At 35.5% G+C, this 22667-nt stretch overlaps 1 protein-coding gene across 39 annotated transcripts; it reads left to right on the top strand.

Annotated features, from left to right (window-relative positions):
* The first annotated feature begins 39 nt into the window (after positions 1 to 39).
* On the top strand, positions 40 to 22094 carry mapk8a (mitogen-activated protein kinase 8a). 39 transcript variants are annotated; one of them, XR_015505252.1, is made up of 13 exons: positions 40 to 65; positions 1843 to 2011; positions 2106 to 2235; positions 2331 to 2389; positions 2560 to 2698; positions 6236 to 6401; positions 8186 to 8257; positions 8456 to 8638; positions 10970 to 11094; positions 15937 to 16000; positions 16683 to 16742; positions 18632 to 19782; positions 21159 to 22094. XR_015505252.1 is itself a non-coding variant. In XM_087278121.1 (12 exons), the coding sequence occupies exons 2-12, from the start codon at positions 1890 to 1892 to the stop codon at positions 18775 to 18777; spliced, it is 1266 nt and encodes a 421-aa protein (XP_087134247.1). In that variant the 5' UTR covers positions 40 to 65; positions 1843 to 1889; the 3' UTR covers positions 18778 to 22094.
* Positions 22095 to 22667: the final 573 nt, after the last annotated feature.

Here is a 22667-nt window from a genome sequence, read left to right as displayed (position 1 = left end):
AGAGCGCATGTCGTCCGCAGTGCACGCGAGGCCTGCTGCCAGTGGAAGAAAGCGCTTTCAATAAGGTGAGGTCATGTTATCGACACCAGCAGCAGAATAAGCGCTATTAATAATCGATAGAGCCTTCACCACATCGTTTCTGACGACCCCGGCTATTTAACTGACATTTAGGATACACGGAGCGTTTGTGTTTCAATCGTAGCAGGTAAGTGAGCGTTTTAAGGTGGTTTTATTGCTCGGTATTGTTTCGCCGTGGGGGAGGGTGTGTGTATAAATCAATGCTCATTTTCTCTTCTTTGAATAAAAGTAATACGACAGTTGGGTTGTTTTGAATGATGAGGCGTTTTAGCGTAGAGGCTAATAAGTGAGCCGGGGTCTGTGGGTTACGTGAGATCGCTTACAATGCTATTTGTCAAGCCGCTCGCTTTGCCTGCCACCCACTGTAACTGCACTACACTATACTACTCTGTGTTTGTATTCTGGGTGGAAATTAGTTGGGAAAGGTAGCATGTCAGTGTAGACTGGATTGCATAGGGTTTAGCATGTATGCTACCACTGTCAAAGACCTTGCATACACATGCACACAATCACTATAGATATGTTTTGTGTACATTCATATGCTTCTTAGTACTTTACAAGCCTTTGCTATCATGATCACAACTATGTATATCCTAATATTGAAACTTTTAAATGATTTAGAGACAGGCTGATTGGTTTTCAGTCAGAATTGAACCATTCATTCTGTTTTTAATGAGTAAAAATAATAGTTCTTTAATTATGATTATCAAAAAACAAGCAAAACCATATTTAGTGGCACAAACACAATAAAGTATAACTTCAGAGTTTGTCATATTGTGGAAAAATTTAGTTAACTCAATATAGAACTCAATATTACTATTCAAGTTGTTATTATGATTTAGTAGCCTTTATGTTATTAGTTTTTCCTTCTGAGGCAGTGCTGGATAATGAGTCCACTTGATGTCACTCCAGAACGGATTTATTTCCATTTCTAGATGTTGTAATTCACGTCTGTTGATCATTTCTATTGTGGTGCATACTAATTCTTGTGGTTTTAGATTTGTTTTCCTATAGGAATGCTGTACTGAGAAGTTATGAGTGTTATTAGTCTGGAATTCTTGCTTTCATTGTGAGCTGATTAAAAGGAAAACAGTTTCTTGATTGATTTGTTTGGCTGCATTTCTGATTTATTGTTTCAATACAGTTAAATATTGTTCTGCATATGATAAACTGTTTAATACAGACTATAACTTAACATGCTTGACTATACATGGCTATTAGAACTCAAACTCCTCATCATAAGTTAATTCATGAAGTATTGGCAAAAGTCTTTCTCTCTTGGATCTAAAAGCCATTTCAAACTTTCTTGTTCAGACATATTCAGTTTTACTACCTCTAATCACAGTGAATTGGGTAACTTGAAAACACTGCTGTGACATGTCAGACAAAAATATCCCTGAAATTATGCCATTTGTGTAAATGACAAAAAAAAAAAAAACATGGACTCTCTGTGGAACTGGGTCATGCTGTTAGTCCTGCTGTTCTAACTCGGGTTACGAGCCATTAGGAAACTGCCCTACACTTTGATGGCATATGAGTCCCTATTTTATGTGTGTGTGTATTTCTAACAGCTGTATGCTCTAGTTATTTTCTTTTGAGGGCACAGAGATAAAGCCCAAAGCCAAAATGAGGCTTGAGACCACTCTGTGCTGTCCTTTCAGTTTATTCTGCTGTGCCAGGAAAAAAAGATACTGCAGGAAAAAAACAATCTAATCTTGCTAAATATATCACAACATTATAGTGTGTTTTGTTTCTGTCATCTAGGTTTGTAACAGTCTGCTTTGTCTGGATGCTTACACATCGACTTCACCATGAACAAAAATAAGCGAGAGAAAGAATTCTACAGTGTAGATGTGGGGGATTCGACATTCACAGTGTTGAAGCGCTATCAGAATCTAAGACCCATTGGCTCGGGTGCTCAGGGAATAGTCTGGTATGTTCTAAGAGCTCGTATTCCACCTCAAATCAAGGACGTTACGCTGTCGCAGCATCTTTTCATCCGTTTCATGCATGCTTTTCTCTTTTAGCTCAGCGTATGACAACAACCTTGAGCGAAACGTGGCTATAAAGAAACTCAGCCGGCCTTTTCAAAATCAAACTCATGCCAAACGTGCGTACAGAGAGCTGGTGCTCATGAAATGTGTCAACCATAAAAATGTAAGTCAAGACACTGAAATGACTCGTAACATGTTGCATTTTATCCTGCATCCCATGCGCAGAGCTAATACGCATTCTTGTCTTTTCACTCACAGATAATAGGCCTCTTAAATGTTTTTACACCGCAAAAAACATTAGAAGAATTCCAAGATGTGTGAGTATATATTGCATGTTTATACACAGTTAAAAACGCCAGACCCCAGCTGTTACCCCAACTAATGCTCTCTCACATCCACACACAAACACACCCCTCCCCTTCTCTCTTACCCCCCATCACACCCTCTTTTTTTGTCCCTCCCCTTCCCGCCCCTTCCCCACCGGCAGTTACCTAGTAATGGAGCTGATGGATGCGAACCTCTGCCAAGTCATTCAGATGGAGCTGGACCACGAGCGGCTGTCCTATCTGCTGTACCAGATGCTGTGTGGAATAAAACACCTCCACGCGGCGGGGATCATCCACAGGGTCTGTGCTCTTTAGCCTAAAGCCTCTCCGCCTAAAACAAAAAGACTGCCGTACGCAGCCAAGGTTGCACTGACGACGAAAAGCTAAATAATCAGTTAAGGTGAGGGAGGGGGAGGGGTTTCATCCCCTGGGCTGATTACAAAAAGCCAGACCTCTGCCTGCCTGACTGCCTGACTGCAGCTGCTGCTGTGGACTGCATTGCGCTGTTGAGGCAGGGACGTATTGAGAGGGGACAGGAGGAAAGCGATCAAGTGATCCTCCGTAAACATCGCCATCCTCTAGTCCTGTTTCACCTTGACTACGCTCTCATAGAGCATATACAGATACGATTGGAGATGTTTATTTTTCTGTGGCTGTAATATATTTAAAACTGTCTTGACGCACAAGGTCATGTGTTATAAACAGCAACCTTTTGATATTAAATATGCAAATTTAATTTGCAGCCACGGACAATCAAGCATTAAATGAATAAAAATGGTTTCATTCTGGCAGATCGATTGAGAGGAGGTGACACTGAGGGGAAATAATATGTCATATTTTTCAAGGTTAATGGGGCGGAAAGACTCGTTTGTTGAAAGTGGAGTGCAGAACATTGAGTTTTATTCACTTTAGCCCCTGGAAATATATCTGTATTGTTGGTTAATTTCCAGTTTGACAGCAACATAAATTCCACACAGCTTGTATAGGATTATATCAAATACTTCTATAAAAAACTGTTACAGTTGAAGTCAAAATTATTAACCCCCTGAATCATTAGCCTTGTTTATTTTTTTTCCCCAATTTCTGTTTAACAGAGAGATTTTTTTCAACACATTTCTAAACATAATAGTTTTAATAACTCATCTCTAATAACTGATTAATTTTATCTTTGCCATGATGACTGTACATATTATTTGACTAGATATTTTTCATGACACTTCTATACAGCTTAAAGTGACATTTAAAGGGCCATGAAACCCCCTCGTTTCAGCAGGGTGTTTTCACACCTCCACTTTGGAAAAAGTCAGAAAAGCGGGCGTGTCCAGCTCTGTTTAGGGGGGAGTGTCGGAGGAACTAAAGTGGGATGGTGTGGGAGTGTCTATTTGGGCACGCGCGAGTTTCAGTCAAAATACACACACGAGAAAGTGATGGTGTATTTTTTTTTGTCATTGTGTTTAACCTACATGGACATCTGTAGTTGAATTATTTGCCAGATTATTAAATGTTGGACTTTAACTGCAGTTTGGCTCTTTCATTAAGGGAATTCATTCATGCCCCTCGCGACAAACGCGATATTTGATTCGAGGATCTGCTCTAAGCGTGTATTTTTCATGCAATGTTTGATACCGCACGGCGAATGAGAGAAAAAAGCTCCGCAATTCCCGGAAACTTAGATGCACACGGCAGGTAGCGTCAGAAAGCCACGTGTGTTATTCCGGTCACAAAATGCGGTGCTAACAAGTTTGCACTCTGTGCAATAGTTATTTTAATTTGATACGAACAAACTGAATAAACAAAGAGCACTGGTCGCTCACTTACCAAATCTGTAGAGACAGGACAATCACCAGCAACTAGAGCCGCGTCTTTATGAAGAGAATACTACAAGCAAATCCGGATTTCAGCGTTTGCTGATGAGAACAGCTCTCAGGTAAACAATGTGCCTCCTTAGACACGTAAGTTATTGTTGTCGAGCGTCGCGTACACTGTTAATCCACACGTGAGTCTGAGCTCTCACAGAGAGAAAAGGAAAACGAAACTTAATGGCAGCAAACTATAAAAGCAACACTCCACGCTTGTTTTGCCAACACAACGTGGCGTCTCTGGTGTAAACAGTGACACTAATGAATATTAATGAAGTTGCAAAATAGAGCGCGCTGATTGGTTTGAACCAAGCCTTACTCATGCATTAATGCATCACACTGTAAGACGTAATAAGACTCACTCTGGCACAGACGCCCAGTCAAAACAACCAATTTACACTTTTTAGTGAAATATAGGTGTCCTAATAGTGTTTTTAGCAGTGTGGGACACATATACGACTATCAACAGCTCAAAAAATGTGTTTTGGTGTTTCGTGACCCTTTAAAGGATTAACTAGGTTAATTAGGTTAACTAGGCAGGTTAGGGTAATTAGGCAAGTTATTGTATAACAATGGTTTGTTCTGTAGACTATCGAAAAAATTGCTTAAAGGAGCGGATCATTTTGACCTTTAAATGGTTGTAAAAAAAATAAAAGCTGCTTTTATTTTAGCGATATAAAACAAATAAGACTTTCTCCAGAAGAAGAAAAATCAGACATACTGTGAATATTTCCTTGCTCTGTTAAACATCATTTAAAAAATATATATAAAAAAAGAAAAAAATTCAAAGGGAGACTAATAATTCTGACTTCAGCTGTATATGGAAAAAGCGATATATTTTTGACATTTAAATTTGAACATGGTAGCTACTGCCACATGTCTAGGCATGGGAGGATGGCCGTTTTCAAGGTATACCATGGTTTGGAAAAGTCAAGGTTTTAGAACTGCCAAAATATTCTGCTATACCGTTACTACAGTAAATGTAAGACATTTTTATTTATGTTTTTTTAAGAACAACAGTATCTCTAGCAGAAAAGATACCCAAAGTTGCCGTTTTAAATTGTAATGAAATCTGTGTTTTTAATACTAATGAAGACAGCAGAAGCCAATGATTAATTTGAATCATTTAGCCTGACACGTTTACTGTTTCAAATTATTTTAAATATTGTTTCTCAAAATAAAATATATTGTGTTCAAAGTGAAATAAATTTTTAGTTTTATACCTAGACATTTAAAAATAATATATTTTAGAGCAGCAATCACAATTCCATCAAACCGTGATTTAAAAAAAAAAATTCATCCAAGGTTATCATTCTGTCAGAATCTTATACTGGTCCATGCCTACACATGTTCAAAGGTTATATTTTGTTTTGAGGTTATTCTTTTATTCAGTAATTTATTTAAATGATGATTAATACAACACTTGGACTTCATATTCCTCAATAAATAAATACAAATTAATAAAATGATGGTAACAAATGCTTATTGATCCATATTTAATAGGAAGCAGTAATTTTTAATTCTAATTATGTTATTCGTAGTTTTTGTTGTTCTGTATATTGAATTAAATAAAAGCTGTGGTTTGTGCACATTACTTTTGGAAGCACTTAAACAAATCCAACCAATTCCTAACCATTGAACAATAGTGTATATTACCACTTGGCATTTTTTTTATTTTTTTATCTGTCTTTTTTTTTTCTTCATCATGTTTTATCAGACATTTTCTGAAGCATAACTTAATTAGAAGCTTGTTGTCCCACCACTTAGAGGACATATAAAATAAATATATTGTATAAGGAAAACTTCATGAATATCCTGACAATATGTATTGAGGAAAAAATTACACTGAACATTAATTACAACAATATTGTTTTTAATACACCGTGAATAATCCCATAGTATCTTAAATCAAAGAAAATTTTCAAAATTTGATGTGAAAATGCAAAACTGACTTGTACTCTGTCTTGCGATTCTTTAGGACCTGAAACCCAGTAACATCGTGGTAAAGTCAGACTGTACCCTGAAGATCCTGGATTTCGGTCTGGCGCGGACAGCAGCTACAGGTCTGCTGATGACACCATATGTGGTGACCCGTTACTACAGAGCCCCTGAAGTCATCCTGGGAATGGGATATCAAGCCAATGGTCAGTGCTGCTGACAAGCTGCAGAATGCCTAGTTGGCACATCCTATGCATGCTTAACGCCCAATATCATCCTCGTGTTGCAGGTTTCATTTCATGCATTTATAGGCCTCCGAGGCTTTCCTTGCACTAACAGCTTTGTGGTTTCAGCATCAAAATGTTGTGTGAGGAATACCATTTGTGCTCCCTCTGATCAAATGTGACGCTTGGTCCGTGTGTGACGAGTACACAATGGCTTGGTGTGCTCATTCGTTTCTAACCCAAACTGTAATGAATAAAACAAGCTCTTATGCAACTGTACAGAATCACTAACACCCCCTGATTTCCTGCTTAACTGTTTTCTCTCTTTCCCTCTGCTGCACATGCTTAGTGGACATTTGGTCTGTGGGCTGCATTTTGGCAGAAATGGTCCGTCACAAAATCCTTTTTCCTGGGAGGGACTGTATCCTTGAGTCGCGCGAGCGTTAAAGTGCATCATCAATGCAAGGATTGTCTGTTGGCATTTCGAGGAAGTGTTGACAAAGAAGAGTCATGCGGCACTATTGAGCTTGACTTGCCTTTTAGTTTGTTTTCGTTGTCGATAAGTTGCCATTTATTTTGAGATTCTTTAATATTGTGTTCTTTGATGATGCATGCAGTGTGTTTTGGTTGGTTATTGTTTGATTGTAGCCCTATATTATGCACTTTTTTTTTTCTGTGAGGGGTTTTGATTTTTCAGTCTTTCTGGGTAATTTTGGCTTTGCCTTAGGGTTAGTTCTTTACATTGTCACTTGGTGTTTGATTTATTAGTTGTCTTTTATTGGTTTGTGTGTTTGTGTCACATTAAATAAAGTGGTAAGAGCGATTTTTGAAAGGATCAAAATATTAAATGGAGATTGCGAGATTATTCTAAAATCATGCAAGCTGTTGTGTTCTGTTTTTGGCTCTTGTCAAAAGGAACTGACAGTGTTTTCGTTTCCTATTGTAAAATTATTCTTTAGTCATTTCCATTTATGATCTGTTAAGCGTTTTGCATTTTTGAACTGAAAGATTGGTTAATGAAATACTTTGCTAAAAAATATTGCTTTTAAAAGGGTTGCATACATTGATCAAAATTTCAGAATTTTTTTTTTATGTTACAAAATGCTACATTGATAATGAGAAATATAAGCATATTAGAATGATTTCTGAAGTAACGTCACATTCAAGACTGGCCAATGGCAACTAAAAATTCAGCCTTGCCACCACATGAATAAATGAATGTGAATATAGTAAAATTCAACAATTTCACAATATTACTAATTTTACTTAATATTAGAAGACTTGTTTTAAAAACAATTAAAAAGCTTGTCAGCTCCACTTTTGAATAATTAGGAATTTGAGATCTGCGATTGGCGTTGTGAAGGTTTGAGAACACAATGTAAAGCAAGTCATTCTCAAAAAAAATTCTATAAAAATATAAATTTTTAATATATTGTCATGCTCAATCTAAGTTTGTAATATTGCTCAGTATTTGTTTCCTTTATCATAACGGTTGATGAGTCACCATTGTGAGTCACAGCTCGAGTGAAAATGGTCTGACCCAAGTTGCGTTACGTCGTTTGTTTCTGGTTTATTTATAGTTTTGCGGTGATCATTCTGTTACGTCTGTGCTCCATCTTCACTTGCTTTCCCTGCTAGACATGGCAGATTCTGCATGACGCACATCACTTTTCATGCCATCTGATTTCATCTTCATTTTGTCATTCTGCCTCTTCTTTTTTTAGCTCTGTGTTGCATGTTAATTTCACTTTCATTTCATTTTTCAGTGGATGTGTGGTCTGTCGGCTGTATCATGGCTGAAATGGTCAGAGGTAGTGTATTATTTCCGGGTTCAGATCGTATCCTTACCTGTCTATTGTGTGCCATCCATTCCATGTTCATCCCTTCTCTCTATTACCCAGAGTACATTGTTTTTCCATGGCCTTTAGGACCAATTAGATTACTGCTAGTGAAATGTAAAAGAATATATTTATGGTAAGTTTAGTTTACATATTTTAGGGCTGTTTGTGTTTTTCTTAACTCTCTTATGATTGAAGATATTGATCAGTGGAATAAAGTAATAGAGCAGCTGGGAACGCCAACTCAGGAGTTCCTGTTGAAACTCAACCAGTCTGTGCGGACCTATGTGGAGAACAGGCCCCGGTACACTGGATATAGCTTTGAGAAGCTGTTTCCTGATGTCCTGTTCCCTGCTGATTCAGAACACAGCAAACTAAAAGGTACTTCATCTACTTAATGTTTTCAACGAGTGATCTTGTTTTTTGCAGCATTTTTGTACAGTTAGTTTACCCAAAATTGAAATTGTTACTAATTAGTCACATTTATGTCATTCCAAACCCCTAAGACATTAGTTCGTCTTGAGAGCATAAATTAATATATTTTAGGTGAAACCTGAGAGCTCCCTCATCCTCCATAGACAAAAACATCCACCCCCCCAAAACGATTCTTAAAACAGACCATATATCTTACTTCAGTGGTTCTATTTGAAAATTATTAAGCTACGAGAATAATTATGTGCGCATATAAAAGAAAAATGACTAATTAAAATTTGTTCTCTGTGTCAGTATAGGGTGCACAAAACGTGGATTGTATTGGGACAATATCAAAATATAGTGATTACAGGATCTGACTGTTTTTTCAGTGTGGTTGAAATTTGTTACAATTTGCACTACAGCAGATACAATTTGTTTCTTATTTGATACCAAATGTTTCTATATTAGTTACTTTATGAGAAAAGTTAAATGCAAAGGCTGAAACCAAACAGCGCTATTTGTTTGAACTATGATGTAGGAACCATTTATAACTAGCCACAAAATACACTTTATTGTAAACTTAGAGCAAAGTGTGTTTGTTTGCTGACCTTTATGATCACACAACCATTATCAAATGGTGCTGTAAGATCCAGTGTTAGTTAGTGCCAAGTTCTCCAAAAATGTTCAAAACCAAAAATGTTACTGATTTAGTAGGAATTCATAGTCAAATAGTTTTATAGTTTGTTAAAATCCAGCAGCCCCATTAGTTTGCAATAAGGTTGCAATAGTTAATGTTAGTTAATGCATTTACTCTCATAAACAAACAATGAACGATACATATATTACAGTATTTGTTCATTGTTAGTTCATGTTAACTCAGTGCATTAATGTTAACAAGCATGACTTTGGATGTTAATATTGCATTAGTAAATGTTGATCTATGATAAATAAATGCTGTACAATTATCATTCATAATAATTTCATGTTAGTAAATACATTAACTAATGAAACCTTATTGTAAAGTGTGACCAAGTTGAGTTTGTTTAAATAATGTGAACTTGTGAATCAAATTGAATCACTGAATTGAGCCATTGTTGATTATGTATGATCTGGTCAAACTTAGTATTTGTTTTCTCGCGAACATGTGAATGGCACTTAATGGCCTTTTCTATTGATTTTTGAACATCTGTAGTACATTTGTGACAAATACACATTACTTCATGGCACAGAATGTTCTCAATTCCAAGTGCAAAAATGTACAAAGGTACAGGAATATATGATTTCAAAAAAAAAAAAAATTTGATTTTCAAAGCACAGAACATGTATTTGCATCTATTTGTTGCAAATGTAATAGAAAGAAGAAGAGCCAATTTTTGCTGAGCTTGAGCAGAACTTAGATGCAAATTCCATCTGCTCGCAGTTTGTCAGGCATACATGTCTGGACTGATGGTCAGCAAGTAAACATTTACAGTTTGACATTCATCAAAACCGGCTCACTTTTGGGATTGTTTTGTACGTGCGTATGGTTAAGAAAACATTCACAGTTTCCAAACAAACCCAATTTTGATACCATGTTTGAGTTTTTTAGCATTTCCATACATTGTCTTGCTTTTAATTTTGTCATGTATATAAACAAACTGTTGTTTTTAAATGAAATAAAAAATATTTTATTGGCAACTAAATTTATATATTTTATATAAATATATTGAAAAAAATTATATATTTTGGATATTTTTCTTTTCTCCTTTTCATTTCATTTTCACTTGATTTGTTTCAAATGGCTAAAAGGATTCAGTTTGATGGGTTTAGTTTACTATACTAGCTCTTATAGATACTAAATGTTTTTAGGCTACTGCTTAAAACCCTATTCATTTTATTGAGGTGCTATGCCTCTTATTATCATGATCTACTAATGTATGAAAAATTAAGTTGTTGCCATTTTGTAGGGTTGTTTTTAAAAATCAAACCTATATTTAAAATTACTTCTGGTTCCTCAATGAAATCTCATAATAATGCTACTGTCACAAAACATCAAATATAATTAATCTGTAAAATGTGCTGAAGCCAATTCTCTCAAATGTTAATTTGAGCCTTGCAATGCATTGTGTTAGGTCCATCTTAATTAAACGACACGCATGCATGTAGGACAAAGGCAGCCCAATTTGCAATTCTAATCAATTCCAGCGCATTCACAGTGAAGTGGTCTGAATATTCAGCTGTGTGGTCGAGGTGACATGTCGGTGTACTTGACACTATCAGAAGCATCATTAATGCTTTGTACTGTGATTTGTTATGCAGCGAGTCAGGCGCGGGACCTGCTGTCTAAAATGCTGGTGATTGATGCATCAAAACGAATCTCGGTGGATGAGGCTTTGCAGCACCCCTACATTAACGTGTGGTACGACCCGGCTGAAGTGGAAGCGGTGAGCAGATGCAGATTCACACACGCCAAGTACCAATTCACTGCTATTAAGTACACAGGAAAGCTCATTGTGATTTCAAGCCCTTGCAAATTTGAATAGCCTAAAAAAATATCTTTTTTTTTCAATAAAGGTTTTACTAAATGATTTGTCTAAATAAGTTTGCATTCTAATTTTATCTATAAAACTTTGTATTTGCAGAATTTTCTATTTACAAATATGCAAATGTGGATTATTACTAAGATTTCATCATTTCTATAAATGTTAAGAAAAATATTTGGTTGAAATTTTTAAACATGGGTTGTGTTTAAAAAAAATTATGTAATAGTTTTATTAGTTGTAATAATTGAATTCACACTGCAGTTGAAAGGTTTGGTATCAGCCTGATTTTTGAATGTTTTTGATGAAATCTGCTCACAAAAGATGCATTTATTTGATGGGCAGTCTGCCGTAAGTTGATTAAAGTAATAGTTCCCTCAAAAAAATAAAAATAAATAAAACAGCAATTACTCACCCTCTAGTGCAGGGGTGTCCAAACTCAGTCCTAGAGGGCCAGTGTCATGGAGAGTTTATCTCCAACTCGCTTCAACCCACCTGCCAGGAAGTTTCTAGTATATCTAGTAAGAGCTTGATTAGCTGCTTCAGGTGTGTTTGATTGGGGTTGGAGCTAAACTCTCCAGAACATTGGCCCTCCAGGACAGAGTTTGGACACCTCCGCTCTAGTGGTTCCATATCTTTTTGAATTTCCTTTTTCTGTTGAACTCAAACGATGTTTCGAAAAATGTACAACTCCAATTAAAACCTGTTTTAGTTAAATTTTTTTGTTAAACATCTATCATACACCTGCATGGCGCAATAAGGCGCAAGATGTGTTTGGCTCAGTTTTTTGCTATTTTCAGACCAGCGTCACCCTAATTTTCACATTTGGCACCACTTTGTTTAAATAGCAAATTCGTTTGCGCCACCTTATGGACTTATGGGTGTGCTGGTCTAAAACAGATGTGTGTTAAGGTGCATCATTATCGCATTGCTATTTTGAACAACTGAAATAGACTGTGCCATTGACCATCTAAAAGCAGGTCTGAAGTCTAACACAGAGCGTGTTAGTTAAGCACCTATGTGGGTTTAAATGCCTGCATATTGCCTAATAAACACAGGATGTACAGCAATACACAAATATCATTAAATATGAAAAAAATGTTGCAAAAAATATTATTTCCTACATAAATATAAAAACCACGGTCTCTATGCCTCATCTCGGTGGGCTTTTGAAGTTTATTTATGACAATTTGCATTTGTATAATGTTAGTAGTAGTAGTAGTAGTAGTAGTAGTTTTATTTATTATATGCATAATTATATTTGTTTTAATAAAAACAAGTTTAGATTTGTCCACCTGTCGGGTTTTGGAGACGGATGTGTCACTATATGGGGCATAAGACTAGGACGTGTGTCTGGATATAACTATTATTATTGTTCATGTATTTGTTTGCTGATAATTAAAACTAAATTCGGAAATAGTTTTGAAACAAATCTTTGCACTTAACAAACAAAATTAAATATGTAGGCTAATGGATGTCTTCAGTGGAGTGCGTACAACATCTTATCCACAAAAGTAAAGTAGTAAAAGTAAAGAGAAAGTAAAGAGGCTGAATGGAGGAGGCTTGTTCTTTATCCTTGTGCTTTAGATGATCTGTTTTACTGTTTTCTTGCTAGTTAAGCATTCAGTTCTTCCACTTACAAAGTTGTCAAGAGCAAATGCACCATGCAACTGACTCTCAAAGGGAATGGGAGCTGAGACTCTGATTGGTTTATTGCACATTATACTCAAAACACACAAATATCTTACCTATATCTCATTAAGAGAATAAGCACAACCCTTTTAAACCAGGGCACAAAGAGTATTTTTCCATCTTTAAAATAGCAAAAGTGGATTTGGACATGCCCTTAATGCTTCTGCATCTTGTGCTTTAGACTTTGTTCCTACATCTTCAAAATAGAGCCCAAAGGATGTTAATTAAAAAAATGTTTGAAACCTGTAACCACTGACTTACTTTTGAAGTCAATGGTTACAGGTTTTCCGACATTGTTTCAGATGAACTTCTTTGTGTTCAACAGGAAATTGTTCCCAACATTTTTCAAAATACCTTTTTTTGTGTTGAACAATAAAATAAACTCAGGCAGGTTTGTGAAGGTTGAGTAAATAATGACAGCATTTGGTTTTTTTTCTTGTGGACTATCCCTTTTTATAGTCTACAGTTTTACATGTAGAAATAATCTTAATATTATTCAGAATAATATTAGAAATCTTAGAATTCAGAAATAATCTTAATATTATCAATGTTATTAAAATAAACTAAATTGCTGCATAATATTTTTGTTGAATTTTTAATGCCGTTTTATTCAGGATTTTTGCCGAATACAAATAAAAACAATTATTTTAAAATTTTTATCTTTTGTAATAAAATAAAAAATTGCATCACTTTTGAGCCATTAAATATGTCCTTGTTGAATATTGGTATTAATTAAAAAGAAAATACTTTTTCTGGCCTCGTATTTTTTTCAGTCTGTCTAGTAGTTTAACTGATACTTCTACTGAACAAAAACATTGATTTTGTGCTTCCAATTATTATATATATATATATGTATATATATATATATATATATATATATATATATATATATATATATATATATATATATATATATATATATATACATATATATATATATGTATATATATTAGGGATGTAACGGTATTGTAAATACCGTCATACCGCAATATTAATTTTTTTCGATATTACCGAAGTCGCATGACTCGGTAAAACTATAGGTCTTCTGAGAAAATTTGCTCAGGCGAATGAAGCGAACGGGAGGTAACGAAAACTACAATTGCCATCAGCCCATGCTTGACCATCATCCCTTGCGGCCTGTTGTTGCTACAGATCCAGTAATGCGGAAATGGAGTGTGCTGCTAGAAGCGGGGATGAAAAGAGCTGGAAAACTCTAAAGCAGGTCGCACACCAGAAGCGCCGCTCGGCGCCGCGACACGGCGCGTACATGACAGTTTAAAGTATCACACACCAGACGCGCACATTCGAATGATATTTAAAATGAAACTAATCAGATGGCGCTCTGTGGCGCGGCTGAAAAATGAACTGCGTCCTGAGCCGTCGCCGGGCGCCGCCGACAGCCGCCGACTTGCGGCGCCGGTGTGTGTATCCTGATAGAAACCTATGATTAGAATTCTAAAATACGTGGCGCTGCGCGGCGCGCCGCCGAGCGTCGCTTCTGTTGTGCGACCTGCTCGCACAGTTCAGTCCTGCATTATCTCCGTGTAAGTTCAGACTTCGCAAGTTTGATCAAGGCTGCAGTCTCTTCTTCTCAGTTTGATATGGAAAAGCAGATTATACCGAGGACACGGGTAAATCTTCAAAGGGAACAGTGTACTTTATAACTTCATTCACATCACCCTGGCTTCGTTGTTTCACTTTCTCAACAATAAAATGTAAACATGATTTAAGGAACTGCCTATTTTCATTTTAATATTAGCAACTTAGACAGCAGAAATGTTGAGGCGCCGTGTTGCATGAGCGTCATCTTCACTGTGTGGATATTTATAACAAAACGGAGCCGATAACAACTGCCTCCTTTCAATTTCAGTGAAAATACGAAACATACCCTCTCTTTTGCTGAATATCAGTTTTAATAATCGATAATGGCCATTATAAAAGTATAACATACAATAAGTTTATACATTATAGGAAATAAAGGCAAGCGATCAGTCAATATACAGAATGTACGTGGTTACATTAATCATTAACTTATCTTTGCGCTCAGCCAAAACACGTTACCTGAGAACAAGTAATAGATTCCAATGACCAAAGTCAGGGAATATGTCGTTAGATAAAGACAACAAGATAAATGAAATATCCCGTTTAATAAATATAGTGAGATTAGATCCAGCGGGAGATGCTTGATGAGAAGTCCGACTAGCAGAGCTCTCATCTGGGTAGATGGGCTGAGTGTGATTAAATGTTGAATGTGATGAGTTTTCAACAATACTAAATTGAAACTTTATTTTTTACATGGTTTAATAATTTTTTGTTATTAAAATTGAAGTTCCTGTTTCAAAGCTTACAGATAGATGACTAATTTGTATGTCATTGACACTTTTGGCACTTTTTTGGAGTATTTTCATAAGTTTTGTTTTTTCCTGTAAATGATTCAATAAATACCGTACCGTGACATTCATACCGAGGTATTACCGTACCGTGAAATTCTGATACCGTTACATCCCTAATATATATATATATGTATATATATATATATATATATATATATATATATATATATATATATATATATATATATATATATATATACATATATATATATACATATATATATATATATATATACATACATATATATATATATATATATATATATATATGTATATATATATATGTATATATATATATATGTATATATATATACATATATATATATACATATATATATATACATATATATACATGCATATATATATATATATATATATATATATATATATATATATATATATATATATATATATATATGTATATATATGTATATATGTATATATATGTATATATGTATATATATATACATGTATATATATATACATATATATATATATATATATATATATATATATATATATATATATATATATATATATATATATATATATATATATATATATATATATATATATATATATATAGTTTGCTGCATTGATTTATTTTTTTTTCTTTCTTTCTCAGCAGTACAATCATTTTTGCTTGTCTTTCTCTCTTCAGCCTTCTCCTCTGATCACAGACAAACAGCTCGATGAGAGGGAACACACAGTGGAAGAGTGGAAAGGTAGTTTGTTTTTCTGACTTTAATGTTCGCTGTGTGAAATCCGATGCAAAGGAAAGTGCCAGAGGTTGAGAACGCACATCATTTGCTCACTGCACACGCGGTCGAAATCTTGTCCGCTGGGGTCACCTGATTGAATAGTGTTAATAAGCTCCTCAGCGTGTTTAAATGTATGACGGCAGCTGCTTAAATTAGAAAGATTGATATTTCTTTTGACTCTTGGAAGAGAGAGTGTTCCGGCGATCTTTAGTCCTGCCAGTTTCCATGACTTCGTTCATCTGTCCAATGTTGGAGAGTTACTGAAATTGCATTTCAATTATCTAGTTTTTTGACGGTAGTTCAACTGTTTTCAAGCTTTCCATTTTGTTTTTCCAACTATGTACAAAGGCATAGTGTTGGAATTGGGAATTGGTATTAACTAAACTCATTTAAGCAAAAAATGTGTCAATTGATCAAATAAAATGTATAATTAAACATCAAGTTCACCATCAAGTTAACTTAATTACATTTTTACTAGTTTTACTATTGTCTCCATTTATTTATTTTCACCCCGGTTGATTTATTTAAATTGAACTGAAACTGAATTTTGAAGATGGATATAAAGTGTGTAATGTAGTGTGTAATGTAGTTTAGAAATTTGGTGTTTATTACAGTAGTGTAATTGTACTGTGTTTTTCACCATCAGAACTGATCTATAAAGAAGTGCTGGATTGGGAAGAACGGATGAAGAACGGTGTTATTCGAGGTCAGCCCTCCCCCCTAGGTTAGTTAGATGAGTTTCTGCTGATCAATTTTCTTATATTGATTTTTTTTTTTAATGGATTGAGGCTATATGTATATTGATATATGGCTAAATGCATTATGAAAGTGATATAAAAAGCTCAAACTCTTGAAATTATATGTGAAACTATTGAATTTACATACTATATGAAGGTTAGCAGAAAAACCCAGAATCAGTCCCTCCGGGATTTTATAAAGTCTGATGGTTCTTGAGATCAAAAATATTTTTCTGTATTTTCACAGGAAAACAAAATTGTTGATCAATTAAAGCATCACAAATTCAGGCAATTTAGGCTGCAAATAAGTAAAAATGCTAGAGGGACTGCAGAATAGTCTGTACATAGCATTTCTATTTTTAATAAACTGTATATAAAATGTCTCAGACCATAAAGCCATGTTGAGCTTTTTATATGACATTGTTTATGAGGGAAAAAAACTTTTTAATTATCACAGAAAATGGTTATTTAAAGAACAGCTTTTGTTATGGTGAAAAACATTTTAAGAGTCAAAAACATTTTATCTCTATAAAAAACTGTTGAATGGATAGATTCCATGTACTGTATGTTAAAGGTTCTTCATGGAAGCATCAATGGCTATAACTAATCTTTAATCTTTTTAAGAGTGTATGAAATATTGAAGCTATTCATTCTTTTTTTCTTTTATCTCTCAATGGAAAAATAAAAAAGTTGAAAACAAAAAAAATAAAAAAATGCAATAAATGGATACACAGGAGAACAAAATTTCTTACAATTGCAGACACTAGACACAATTTCACATTTTAAAAAATCCTACTTTATCTCTAGTTAGGAAATCTTAAATTGTCATCAAGTTTGACTATCAATGCTCATGTTATCCAAAGCAACCTTCATTTTCAATCATCAGGTATTGTAATGGTATTGTTAGACTGCAATTACAAGCATTTTTCTTCCATTAGCTTTAGAATAATTTTAAAGTTAGGACAGTCGGGTTGTGGTAGTTGCCCTGAAGTTTGGACTGTTCATATGATGTTTTTTAAAATCAGGTTATGATGTTTCAGTATATTACCACATTCTCATCTGTAGTTTAAATAAGGATGAATTACTCACAGGCGGTTGTTATCGCAGAATAAACATGCTTAATGGTTTTATTCTGCAAAACCAACAGACTGGGTGTACTTATTCCTGCTTATTACATGGCTGCTTCCCACTAACCATAAAAATTTGGCAAAAAAAACATTGTTTTGAGCCATAATAGTTTATTCATTCAACAAATAAAGACAAAAATGACAAATGAAAATGGGAGAATGGAGCACACGTTAACTGTATTATTTAGTCACAAGATGTTACTAACCAGGGATGGTTGTTGTATAAGAGTGAAGAGTTTTGTTCTGCGAGAACAGCCACTTTGATGTACTTTATCCTGCTTATTACATGGATGCTTGCCACAAAATGTAAAAAATACACACACAACGTTATTCTGAGCCATAATATTCATTAGGAAAAACAGAAACAAAAAGGCTGAAAGGAGCATACGCTAACCTATGTATTATTTAATCACAAAATGGTGCTAAACAATCAAAAACAGTTGTGAATTTGTTTAAGCAGTTCAGTCAGAATCAATTATTGCAGACAGACGTGTAATAAGATAATACACTTAGGAAGTGCTGAAATGAGCAGATTGCATAAGCTTTTAAAGTTATGAAACTTCTGTAATACACCCCCTGGTTTACATTTCTATTTTTGATTTATATCTTTAAATTTTAATACATTCCGAATAATAAAATGCATCTGTTTCGTATTGCGATCATCTGGATACAGTATAATGTCCGCTTCTGCATTTATAATGTGAGTGACGGCTTTGTTTGTCATAGCACAGGTGCAGCAGTGATCAACGGCTCACCCCAGCCCTCATCCTCATCCTCCATCAACGACGTGTCCTCCATGTCCACAGAGCCCACCGTGGCCTCAGACACAGACAGCAGCTTAGAGGCCTCGGCGGGACCCCTGAGCTGCTGCAGATGACTATCACCCTCCCCTGGAGTCGCTCTCTGTGTGGCATGGTATCAGATCTAGGCCAGTCTAATACGTTCTTTCGGGTCTGGTTTGGCTTTATTTTGAGTTGCACTCTAGATGCTGTAAATCACTATACAGTTTGATCTTTCTAGCAGCAGCAGCCCTAACAGACCGATGATAGTGAGCTCCTTAACAAAACAAACACTTCTTTTATAAGCTACATGTAGAGTATTTTGTCATGTCGTCGTAGAGTGATTTTTGGAAGGTAATCTGTAAAGATTGAATTGTGAATATATTTTCTCAGATTTATTTATTTTGAGTCAGTTTTTTTCTTCTGGTCAGTGTATTATTTTTGTTTTGGACACTTGGGATATAAAAAACATTAGAAAGTAGTCCATTTTAAAATGGACAACCATATTGCACAGAATAGATGAAGTTGTAGTTATTTAAGTACGTAACTTGCTTGAGGTGGCTTTCCTGGTTCACGATTTCCATCTTTGTGCACAGCATATTTGATTTGACTTTTGTACAGTTTCGTTTAGAGAACTTGCAACATCGAAAAATATTTTTATATGTACATTGATTTATTTTAGCAGGTCGTTCTTTTGTTTCATGAATAGTTTTGCTGCTGGTTAATTTCCTGGTTGACTGTGAAATGTGACGTACATGTGCGTTTCCGGTGTTCTAGTTGTTCTAGTCCTAATAACCTAGGATTTCGGCACCTTTTTAAAAAGAATTATTTAAAGTTTTCCCCCTTCAACATCTGTGATTGTATGTTGCATTTTACAGTTACTATATTTATTTCGGCTCTTTTATATAAAGGCTTGTTCAGTCAGACTTTTTCTGACAAATGCTTTTATTATTCTTATTCAGAACACCAACAAAAGCATCTACACAGGTTCATTTCTATATTTCATTAGAGTCATTAAGCTACTTGTTTATTTATTTTTTTATATATATAAAAGTGAAATGAACCAAATTTGGAAATCATTTTTGCTTTGTTATTGTATTTTTGTTTCCTCCATTAGATTAGAAGGTCTTTAATGGCATGTAATGTGCCATATGTAAACGAGATCTTCTGTATTGGGGATTGACCTACTGTACGTACAGTGCATCCGGAAAGTACTCACATCGCTTCACTTTTTCCACATTTTTTTTATGTTACAGCCTTAGTCCAAAATTAATTAAATTTGTTTATTTCCTCAAAATACTGCACACAATACCCTATAATGACAATGTGAAAAAAGATTTTTTGAAATTGTTGCAAATTTATTAAAAATAAAAAAGCTTAAAAATCACATGTACAGAAGTATTCACAGCCTTTGCTCAATACTTGTTGATGCACCTTTGTCAGCAATTACTGCCTCAAGTGTTTTTGAATATGATGCCATAAGCTTGGCACACCTGTCTTTGGGAATTTTTGCCCATTCCTCATTGCAGTAAATCTCTAGCTCTATCAGGTTGTATGGGAAGTGACGGTGTACAGCCATTTTCAGATCTCTCAAGAGATGTTCAGTAGGATTTAGGTCTGGGCTCTGGCTGGGCCACTGAAGGACATTCACCGAGTTGTTGTGAAGCCACTCCATTGATATTTTGGTGGTGTGCTTTGGGTCATTGTCCTGCTGGAAGATGAACCGTCGCCCCAGTCTGAGGTCAAGAGCACTCTGAAGCGGATTTTCATTCTTTTCCTCTATCCTCACTAGTCACCCAGTTCCTGCTGCTGAATAAGATCCCCACAGCATGATGCTACCACCACCATGAGCTCAGACAGAGTGACCATCGGGTTATTGATCACCTCCCTGACTAAGGCCCTTCTCCCCGATCACTCGGCTTAGATGGCCTACCAGCTCTAGGGTGAGCCCTGGTGGTTCCAAACATCTTCCACTTATGGATGATGGAGGCCACTGTGCTCATTGGAACTTTCAGAAAAGCAGAATTTTTTCTGTAACCTCCACCAGCCTTGTGTCTCGAGACAATCCTGTCTTGGAGGTCTGCAGACTTTTCCTTTGTCTTCATGCTTGGTTTGTGCTTTGACATGCACTGTCAACCCTGGGACCCTAGACAGGTGTATGCCTTTTCAAATCATGTCCAATCAACTAAATTTATTACAGGTGAACACCAATTAAGCTGCTTAAATATCTCAAGGATGATCAGTGGAAACAAAATGTACCTGAGCTCAATTTAGACCTTCACGCCAAAGGCTGTGAATACTTGAGTACATGTGATTTTTCAGTTTTTTTTTTTATTTTTATAAATTTTGCAAATAATTTTTTTTCACATTGTCATTATAGGGTATTGTGTGTGTAGAACTTTGAGGAAATAAATGAATTCAACCCATTTTGGAATAAAGCTGTAGCATAAAAAATGTGGAAAAAGCGAAGCGCTATGAGTACTTTCCGGATGCACTGTTTGTGCATTTGAGACATTGAATAGCACGAATCTAAAAGATGAAGATATATCAGGGAAGTGGGTTTCTTTTATATTTGCTTTTGAATGTGAACGTGAGAGCAGGAATGTTGGATAGTTGAGGACTGGAAAGTGGGAATCTGAATGTTGTTGACATGGAGTTTAGCCCACTGGATTTATTTGCCTGTGCACAGGGTAAAATAAAGTATTTTGCTATTATTTTATATTATTGTATTATTTTGAAGTGCTCTTAACAGTGGCAATGATTTGAAGCCCTACATCCTTGCCTGTTCTAAACATGTTTTAGGCACGAAAACACAAGAGCCGTTTGAAGGTCGAGTCTGAACTACCTCACACTGACGCCATACAGCTCACATTTTACAAGTATTACTGTAACCTTTATTTCCTTTCATTTATTTATTCAGAAGAATAGGAGTGTTCAAGTGTCTATATAGTTTTAAAGTGTGAATCTGTGAGAATGTACTGTGTGTATGTTTATACAATTTAATGAACGAGTGTCCTTGTTTCGATTAGAGTGTTTTTTGTTTTTTTTTTTTTTTGTTTTTTCTTCAGCTAATGTGCGGTAACTCTCAAAAGCTGAATGATGAACCATCTTTTGTCAGACTTGACATCTGTGTGAAAAAAATTGATTTGTTGTTTGGAGAAAAAGAGGAAAATGGAGAGGACAAATTCTTATGCCCAGTCTTGACAGATCTTGCATGACCTGCTTAGCATTTAATTTAAATCCTAAATACTGTACAAGAAGTGTAAGATCATGGTGCTGGGTTTATTAGACTACACAGACCGATGCAGTTGTTTTCTGTTAGGATTAGCAGATTACCACCTCATTAGAATGCACTGAACTTCAACTGTTAACATCATAACAACTGGAAAAATGGAAATAAACAGTTGAAAATGGCTTTGCTTGTTTGTTTTACTTCTCTCCAGGAAATTGTTTTCATTTTTTCCCTATTTGTATATGTGACTTCACCACAAAAGCAGTCTTAAGCCTGGTTTATGCTTCTGCATCGAGAGATCGGCGTGACCCACGGCGCATGCCTCAGCGTGTTGTTGTGCATTTATACTTCTGCGCGCTGTTTGTGTTGCTCTGCAATAACACTTCTGAAACGCTAGCTGGCAGTAGGTGTTTGTTTCCTTGTGTTGAGTTTTTTTCGCTGGTGTTGTGTTTTTTCTGAAAGCTACCTTAATGTAGAAGTAGCTCAAACTTGCTAATTTTGAGGCGGGAACCGGCGGAAGTGCAACAACTGTAATAATAAGGTAAACGCAAAACACAACTTTCCATCTGGAACTCTTTCACGGGACTCGACACTTGTAAACACTTGCTCTAACTGGTTCGGGTGGATCTCAGTCCCACCCACACTCGTCAGCACTACCCAAGCCAGCCAATCACAGAGTCTGCGGTATGCGTCGTTGCGACATGTAGTTACAGTTTTTGAAAAGTGCATGTCAGCCACGGCGAGGGGTATGCGGCC

The sequence above is a fragment of the Danio rerio genome, chromosome 13 (genome assembly GCF_052040795.2).
Source record: "Danio rerio strain M-AB ecotype USA chromosome 13, GRCz13ab, whole genome shotgun sequence".
In the NCBI taxonomy this organism is placed as follows: Eukaryota; Metazoa; Chordata; class Actinopteri; order Cypriniformes; family Danionidae; genus Danio; species Danio rerio.
This window is presented reverse-complemented; position numbering and strand designations above follow the sequence as displayed.

What these genes read in the sequence shown, in the direction of transcription:
- mapk8a (XM_087278116.1), top strand. Translation starts at nt 1,890, where the DNA reads ATGAACAAAAATAAGCGAGAGAAAGAATTCTACAGTGTAGATGTGGGG. An exon ending in CGGCGGGGATCATCCACAGG is followed by an intron (nt 2,699 to 6,235) that starts GTCTGTGCTCTT and finishes GCGATTCTTTAG; the next exon opens with GACCTGAAACCCAGTAACAT. An exon ending in ATTATTTCCGGGTTCAGATC is followed by an intron (nt 8,258 to 8,455) that starts GTATCCTTACCT and finishes TTATGATTGAAG; the next exon opens with ATATTGATCAGTGGAATAAA.